We start from the raw sequence: 8,724 nt of genomic DNA, 5'->3' as shown, positions 1-8,724 counted from the left end.
CAGGGCTGGTGGTGTTAGAGACCTTGTGCTCCTCCACCTTCCATTTCAGGATGCCCCACAGATGCTCAATAGGGTTTAGGTCTGGAGACATGCTTGGCCAGTCCATCACCTTCACCCTCAGCTTCTTTAGCAAGGCAGCGGTCGTCTTGGAGGTGTGTTTGGGGTCGTTATCATGCTGGAGTACTGCCCTGCAGCCCAGTCTCCGAAGGGAGGCGATCATGCTCTGCTTCAGTATGTCACAGTACATGTTGGCATTCATGCTTCCCTCAATGAACTGTAGCTCCCCAGTGCCGGCAGCACTCATGCAGCCCCAGACCATGACACTCCCACCACCATGCTTGACTGTAGGCAAGACACATTTGTCTTTGTCCTCCTCACCTGGTTTCCACCACACACGCTTGACACCATCTGAACCAAATACGTTTATCATGGTCTCATCAGACCACAGGACATGGTTCCAGTAATCCATGTCCTTGGTCTGCTTGTCTTCAGCAAACTGTTTGCGGGCTTTCTTGTGGATCATCTTTAGAAGAGGCTTCCTTCTGGGACGACAGCCATGCAGACCAATTTGATGCAGTGCGCGGCGTATGGTCTTGAGCACTGACAGGCTGACCCCCCGCAGCAATGCTGGCAGCACTCATATGTCTATTTCCCAAAGACAACCTCTGGATATGACGCTGAGCACGTGCACTCAACTTCTTTGGTCGAGCATGGCAAAGCCTGTTCTGAGTGGAACCTGTCCTGTTAAACCGCTGTATGGTCTTGGCCACCGTGCTGCAGCTCAGTGTCAGGGTCTTGGCAATCTTCTTATAGCCTAGGCCATCTTTATGTAGAGCAACAATTCTTTTTTTCAGATCCTCAGAGAGTTCTTTGCTATGAGGTGCCATGTTGAACTTCCAGTGGCCAGTATGAGCGATGACACCAAATTTAACACACCTGCTCCCCTTTCACACCCGAGACCTTGTAGCACTAACGAGTCAAAAAACACCGGGGAGGGAAAATGGCTAATTGGGCCCAATTTGGACATTTTCACTTAGGGGTGTACTCACTTTTGTTGCCAGCGGTTTAGACATTAATGGCTGTGTGTTGAGTTATTTTGAGGGGACAGCAAATGTACACTGTTATACAAGCAGTACACTCACTACTTTACATTGTAGCAAAGTGTCATTTCTTCAGTGTTGTCACATGAAAAGATATAATCAAATATTTACAAAAATGTGAGGGGTGTACTCACTTTTGTGAGATACTGTATATAACCAATATGCTAAAGGAACCACAAAAACAAAACAAAAAACACAAACACCATGCAAATTTCTTTCTGCTTAAGTTAGCCAACATTTATTAGGATTGCACACTAAACACGCTTCAGTGTACACAGAACAGCATCTTTCAGTCAAGCAAAAATAATCAACATTTTCAATCCAAATTACTATGCGAAGGAAGAGACGATATGCGAAAAATAACATTTTCTGGAGCAAAACATTAAAATATAATTTCAGATTCACATAGGGGTGACTGTTTGTGGAATATATCAAAACTTAGGCTAAAATACAGTGAAAATGACAGACTACAGCAGGATTACAGTGACATTTACCACACACACACACACAGGACAAAACCATCTCGCTCCATAAACATCTCCAAAAATCTCATTGGAATATGATCGGATGCTAATCACCAATCAAACTCACATCTCGACTCTTGAGCATCCTCAATGAAAACCGTTCTGTAGAAGTGCCTTTAAAAGCACAGAATATATAAAGATAGAGGGCTTCGGCATTATGCATGAATCACACACATTTTGAAAATGCAGTTTCAGATAACCTCCCAATCACTAATAAGCTATTGCCTGGATACTGTTGTCAAAGCAATGCCATCACAAATTAAACACAAGTGCCCTAATTTGAAATGTGAGGTTGTTGATTTTCAGCACAGAGACAAAATAAAGCTCAAATGTGTGAATCTGGCTCAGTTTCATGTATTATTTACATACTCAAGCAGTTAAAGTGAGAGTAAAGTCTGCAAGTGGCTTTTTCTGGGAAAAAAAAAAAAAAAAAAAGTTTACTTAAAGGGAAAGTTCACCCAACAATCTCATCCTCATGTTGTTCAAACCCGTATAACATTTGTATTTGCACAGAACACAAAAGGAGAGGTCAGGGACTTTCAATCTGTCACCATTCACTTTCATTGTATGGTAAAGAGCAGCATCTCAGCATTGTTCAAAACATCTCCTTGTGTGTTCCACAGAAGACCGATGGGTTTGTGCTAACATGAGGAATTTCATTTTCGGGTGAAATATCCCCTTAAAATGGTCCCGGTACTCAGGAGTATTAACAAATCAATTATTGGTCACTGGTTTGGTTCTAGGTTCAAATTGCATTTTAAAGGAGGCTTGTGGGGGGCATCTATGTACAATGTCTCAGTCTACTTCTTGGCTTTGCCCTGAGCAGCCACGGCTTCCATGGCTTTGCGGACGGTCTCTTCATCTCCCAGGAACTGCATGGGCTTAATGGGCTTCAGGTTCTTGTCCAGTTCATAGAGGATGGGGATTCCTGTGGGCAAGTTCAGCTCCATAATCGCTTCCTCTGACATACCTAGAAAACACACAAAGGTCAGATTACAAACCCAGCACCTAATGTTGCAGCCCATAATTTGTGCATGATTGCAGGGTCGTTGCCATCCAGTTTTTAAGATGTTCTTATTGGTTTTTAGAGCACTGTTAGGGTGTTGTGGTTGGTTGCTGTGGCGTTGCTATGCAGTTCCTAAGATGTTCTGACTGGCTTTTAAGGTGTTGTTTGTGTTGTGTGTGCAGCTTTGTAGGTTTGCTCAAAGGCGTTGCTATGCAGTTTCTAAGATGTTCTGACTGGCTTTTAAGGTGTTGTTTGTGGTTGCCAAGGCGTTGCTATGCAGTTTCTAAGATATTCTGACTGGCTTTTAAGGTGTTGTTTGTGGTTGCCAAGGCGTTGCTATGCAGTTTCTAAGCTGTTCTGACTGGCTTTTAAGGTGTTGTTTGTGTGTCGTTTGTGGTTGCCAAGGCATTGCTATGCAGTTTCTAAGATGTTCTTACTGGCTTTTAAGGTGTTGTTAGTGTGTCGTTTGTGGTTGCAAAGGTGTTGCTATGCAGTTTCTAAGATGTTCTGACTGGCTTTTAAGGTGTTGTTTGTGGTTGCCAAGGCATTGCTATGCAGTTTCTAAGATATTCTGACTGGCTTTTAAGGTGTTGTTTGTGGTTGCCAAGGCGTTGCTATGCAGTTTCTAAGATATTCTGACTGGCTTTTAAGGTGTTGTTAGTGAGTCGTTTGTGGTTGCCAAGGTGTTGCTATGCAGTTTCTAAGATGTTCTGACTGGTCTTTAAGTGTGTTGCTAGGGTGTTCTAGGTGGATGTTAGGGTGTTGCTTGTTGCTAGGTTTTTTGGGTGCTTGCTTTCTGGCCCACATCCAAGTCTCTATAAAACTGTGAGCTCTAATCATGTAGTTTGATGGCTCGGGTCCCTCCATCAATATAAGTCTATGGGATTTTGGGTGTATAACTTTCTGCCAGGTAAAAATGTGAAATCTGATCGTTTGGGAAACAATATCATATTCACTGATTTTAAAAAGAACACATAGTTTCAACGTCAGGGCTTTCTCACCCTCCAGGTGTTTGACGATGCCTCGCAGGCTGTTGCCGTGGGCAGCGATGAGAACTCTCTTGCCCTCCTTGATTTGAGGAACAATTTCTTCATTCCAGAAAGGCAGCGCTCGAGCGATGGTGTCCTTCAGGCTCTCACATGAGGGAAGCTGGTCCTCCGTCAAGTCAGCATAGCGGCGGTCCTGCAAATAGACATGGACTAAAACTCCCAATTTTGATTTCATGGTATTTTAAGGAATGCATTGCCTATAACACCATAGGGTCTTTCCCACTGGTGGTACTAAAGCCTGTTTTACGTACTTTTCCCCAGGACAAGTGCTTTTCGCCACTTTCACACTCAAGGAACTATAGATCCTCGAAGACGTTTTAGGGGACATTTTTAGCTTAATTTGTGAGTGCGAATGCAAAAGGGGAAAAGTCTCCTCTCATCTGAAGAGTTCTCATCTGAAAGTTACTAAGGGAAAGTACCAGGACTGTAAGTGGGAAAGGGAGTCATGTGTAAATGGATGAGCTAAGTACTTTGTGCTCAGTCCTCCTCGTTCCTCACCTTGCTGATGGCGGTGTAGAAGTCGTGGTCTGGATCCATGGAAGGAGGCGGGATGTCATAGGAGCGCCTCCAGATCTTCACCTGAGCCTCGCCATGTTTGGCTGCCGTCTCGGCTTTGTTGAGGCCTGTGAGGCCGCCGTAGTGGCGCTCGTTCAGACGCCAGGTGCGATGCACGGGCAGCCACATCTGATCAATACCGTCCAGCACCAGCCAGAGGGTCCTGATGGCACGCTTCAGCACAGATGTGTAGCATATGTCAAACTCATAACCCGCATCTGAAGAAAACATTGTGACATTATTTTCAATTATTAGTTTATATTTCTTAACTTATTCTTGCTTAATTTGGTGAGGCAAGTTGCTTATATTGGGCTTGTTTTTTTTTTAGAACAGGTTGCTTGTTTCTATTGCGATATCACCCACCCCTGGCACAGTATAATGCCATTTTAAAGGTAATGATAATAGATTTCTTTGTAACCGGTTACCATTTGGAAAGGAAGCACTGGAACGCTGAAGCTGTTATTTTCTCTTTACATCATTATAACTCTCCTAAAATGTACCTCATAAATTCCCTTCTAAAGGGACTTTGTTCCCTTCTCTCTCAAAGCGCTCTGTGGCGTGTTGTCATAGCAACCATATTACGTTCAGTTTCCATTTGTCCTACGAAGGCCGTCTTGTTTAAACGAGGACACTCGGTTTTCTGCAGCCTTCACAGGACACGTCCTACCTAGCATGCAGCCTTCCACTGAGACCATTTTTAAAGGTGCACCCAGTAAGTTTTTGCTCATGTCATCTTGGACTTAGTGACACCTAGTGGTGTGGATGCTGCATCAAATTTAATAGTTTTCTGTTAGTGATGCCACTGTAGAAATTTAGTATTCACAGTCAGCCATGATTAATTTAATCCAAGAGTGAAAGTGTCCAATAACAAGACGGTACTGAGATTAAGTGAGTAGTTTTCATCTGGTCATGTGATTCTAAAATGGCAGCCCCCATGAGGGTGCCCCTGCCCCATGTAGAATAAAAACAGCTTTTATAAGGGCACTGATATGACTAGAGACCTCATCTCATGTTTGATCAAGTACATAAACAATCAGTGTTAAAAACAATGTCCTTACCTTACCCCGATTCATTTCGGTAAGCCCATAAAATTAATTCATATTTTGAGCTGCCAGGTCTGATTTGGTGCGAAATCTCTGGCTTATGTCGTTATAAAATGATGCAAGTACATTTTATCCCCATTATCAACAATAATAATATCTTTTAAATGATGAAACGCAAAATTGTGTCAAACTGTAACAGCCCAAACTTTTATCTAATATTTAGAAAACATTTATAAACATTTTCTAATGTTAACATGTATCAAACATACAGTATAAATGTACATACGGTCCTTGTTGTGAAAAACCTGAGCTTGTGAAATAATAACCAATAGACCGAAGTATTAGTTACATTTACACAATTACATTTCAGAAGTTAGCCTGTATTCTGAAATCTGCACGCTTTAGAGACTTATTCATTACCTTTGAAAGGAGATTACATTGCATGTTTACGCAACGCAAATCATGATTACTCTAACTAGCGCATCATTTAATTCAAGTTCACATGTTAAATTGTTTCGTTGTGCAGATGCAAGTTGTTCCATAAATGTTGTGGATATATTGATGTATAAATAGGATGCATTTGAATTAGTTATTTACCCCATTTTAAAGCGGTTAATAAAATGCCCAACACACTGGATTAAATTAATCCATGTCTAATATCTTATTCTAATTACAGATTATCAAGATAATAATTTAATAATCTTCATGATGCGCCTTTTTCGTCTTCGTTATCATTGACGAAATCAAAAAGTCTTTCGTCAACAAACGTTTTCATCACTGAGTTTGTTGACAAAATTAATAACATAAAATTAAATTAATAATACAATACAAACATTAATATTCAATAAAACACTTGAATAATCAAATTTAAATATACTGGTGGCGATTCAGGAGAGTCCTCCGTTTCCTATAAATCAGTGCTGTGTCAGAAAAGTGTACAATTCGTTTATTAAAAATGTGTAAATAAGAGTGTTGTTTATCTTCATCAAAGCAAGTAATATTTCATTTTTAAATGTTATCAACATGAAAATAGCTCGTTATAACTGCGGCTCTGAATATCGCCCAGTTATGATCACACACAGGCGATGTCCAAATAACCTCAAATCACGAGATTCACCCGCCAGAGCAGTCGCGTCAAAACCATAGACTGTAAAAAAAGATGGCCGACGCCCCTTCGCTCTTTTCCGCTGACATCTTGGGACTTGAGTCTGCGCAGTTGCGATTTCGGGACCAGACCTGCGCAGTAGTGAGCAGGAAGTAAAGCCACGAAATCAAGGCCCGCCCTCACTCTCGCTGAATCAATCGCAAGGACACGCCCCTGCACTTTTGACAGTGTGAAATAATTAATTATAGAAATTTAGATATTAAATTTAAAGCTCCAATCTCCTCAGTCCTCCGAAGATCCCGAAAAAAAGTCAGTTGGTGCTTCAGTGATCACTTCGCTCAGAGAAGCTGTCAATCACAGCTGTCAATCATGATGTCACAGCAGCGTTTTTATAGCATCAAATAACTAAAAACAAACTTATTTTGAAAACAAACACTTGAAATGACATCAACGTGATAGAAACGACAGTAAATGACAGAAACTATCTTTGGAAAAAAGATACGTGAAGTGTAATTTAATTGTTTAGTTGGTCTCACGTCCCGTTGAATAACATGGGGAGGCGGGGCTTATGACCTATACTTATGCTTCAATTTTTAGGGCTTGTGCGGCACACTTGGTCAAAACACGACGGACGTAATGTGTTCTTCAGCGAATGTCTTGCAATTTTACATTTCAACCACAGATGTCGCTAGAGAGCACAAAGTTACATAGTGCAGCTTTAATGGAGAAGAAATGACTGAGTGCACCTTTAACGTCTTAAATTAGGTGGTCGACTTGTTTGTTTTGCTGAGGCTAATTTCATCGCTAACATTTTCTGCATCCTAAAAACACTGTTAAAACAATCTGGTCACACTTCTTTGCTAAATAGAAATACAGCTGATAAAAATTTACCTTTAATTTTCTTTGTTAAGTTTAAACATCACTTAAATGCACCAAATAAAACAAAATTGTGGAAAGGGGAAAAATAGTTTGTTGTCTGTGGGATTGGCATCATTTTTGAAAAATGTATATAAATACTGAAATAGCTCATTTAACTTTTTGCTAAGATTATCAAAGTTTTAAGCATATCATTATTTGCATTTCTATAATGGAAAATAGTGTATCAGGCCAAATCAATGAAACCTATTAATAAAAGGCATTTGCAACCAATAAGGTTTTTACAGTATTTAAGTCAAAGCAGGTTTATAGTGACACAGGGACAGTAGACAATCTATCCTTGGGCAGACATGTCTCTGGGTGATGATGCAACAGTGCATGTGTCAATCATTTAATGAATCATGCATTCAATGCAAAAGCAGGCTCTAGAAGATACTCATGTAACCTAGTGCATGCAAGGCAATTATTAAAGGAGGACATGTTAAAGAATATGTTTTTTCACCAGTAATAATGATGCACGAGTGAAATCCATGTCTGCACTGGCCTGTAATGCCGCAGTAGTGTTGTCTGATTGTCTCCTGTGTATAATGACTCACGCACTAATCCAATGCAATACAAGAGAACACGAGAATATCGAGATAAACGCATGCATTTAAAACAGCATCACCTTGCAGGGCCTGTCCACCCCTCTTGGCCTCCTGGACTCCGGTTTCGCTCAAATCGGCATCGAACCAGCCGCAGAATCGGTTCTCCTGGTTCCAGCAGCTCTCGCCGTGGCGGATCAGCACGAGCTTATACGCGGCCATCTCGCGCGGTGTGCTGCACGCAAACGCTTTCAAGTGCACCGAAAAATGGAGGCGGAACAGAGCGGTAATGTTGCGACCCCGCTTCTGAAGGTTGTCGCTTGTGAATGTGAAAGTTGCGCAACGCGAGGAGAGACGCTTCCTGCTGCACGCGCGACCAATAAGACGCCGCTCTCGCGTGCTTGGGGGAGGAAGAGCACGCGCGCTTCCGCACTTGGGATTATTACAGCGTGATACTAAAACGTGGCCTGTCACACTAATTTACTAATGTTGTTTATTAAAGTAATGCATGGGGAATCATATAGCTGTCGTTAAGGAACACATTTGAAATGTGTTGTTAAAAAATATCAATGCAACCTAGAGTCACTAACAATAAGATCTTTCCAATCTGGGAAGGCCACAATCAACTGTGCAGAAACAAACAACTGAAATCACAGTCTGCTTTTGAAATAGTTTATTGATGTTGGATTGACTATGGTGGTCTACAGATTATCTGTCAATTTATAAAGTGAAAAGATGAAAGGAAGACCATGTCAGTATGGAATAATCTGTTACTTTAAAAGCAGGAAATATGATGGTAAGAGGGTTGACGCAAAACCTGTGGACACAATACACCATATGCATAAACTCAAATGTACATACTACATAAATAAGTGCAATCAC

The 8,724-nt window shown here is 41.3% G+C and overlaps 1 protein-coding gene across 1 annotated transcript; it reads right to left on the bottom strand.

The window, feature by feature from the left end:
• Positions 1–1,317: 1,317 nt before the first annotated feature.
• Positions 1,318–8,218, bottom strand: LOC127651552 (phosphoglycerate mutase 1). Its single transcript, XM_052137444.1, has 4 exons — positions 7,926–8,218; positions 4,178–4,452; positions 3,632–3,812; positions 1,318–2,594 (listed from the first exon to the last, which is right to left on the bottom strand). The coding sequence occupies exons 1-4, from the start codon at positions 8,062–8,064 to the stop codon at positions 2,425–2,427; spliced, it is 765 nt and encodes a 254-aa protein (XP_051993404.1). The 5' UTR covers positions 8,065–8,218; the 3' UTR covers positions 1,318–2,424.
• Positions 8,219–8,724: the final 506 nt, after the last annotated feature.

The sequence above is a fragment of the Xyrauchen texanus genome, chromosome 11, assembly GCF_025860055.1.
Source record: "Xyrauchen texanus isolate HMW12.3.18 chromosome 11, RBS_HiC_50CHRs, whole genome shotgun sequence".
Classification (NCBI taxonomy): domain Eukaryota; kingdom Metazoa; phylum Chordata; class Actinopteri; order Cypriniformes; family Catostomidae; genus Xyrauchen; species Xyrauchen texanus.
Note: the sequence above shows the minus strand (reverse complement) of the source record. Positions and strands in the feature narration are given on the sequence as shown.

Excerpts from the sequence above, each read along its gene's own strand:
- LOC127651552 (XM_052137444.1), bottom strand. The coding sequence starts at position 8,064 with ATGGCCGCGTATAAGCTCGTGCTGATCCGCCACGGCGAGAGCTGCTGG. Across the intron at positions 4,453-7,925 it reads GGGTGGACAGGCCCTGCAAG|ATGCGGGTTATGAGTTTGAC; the intron begins GTGATGCTGTTT and ends TGTTTTCTTCAG. Across the intron at positions 3,813-4,177 it reads TCTACACCGCCATCAGCAAG|GACCGCCGCTATGCTGACTT; the intron begins GTGAGGAACGAG and ends GTCTATTTGCAG.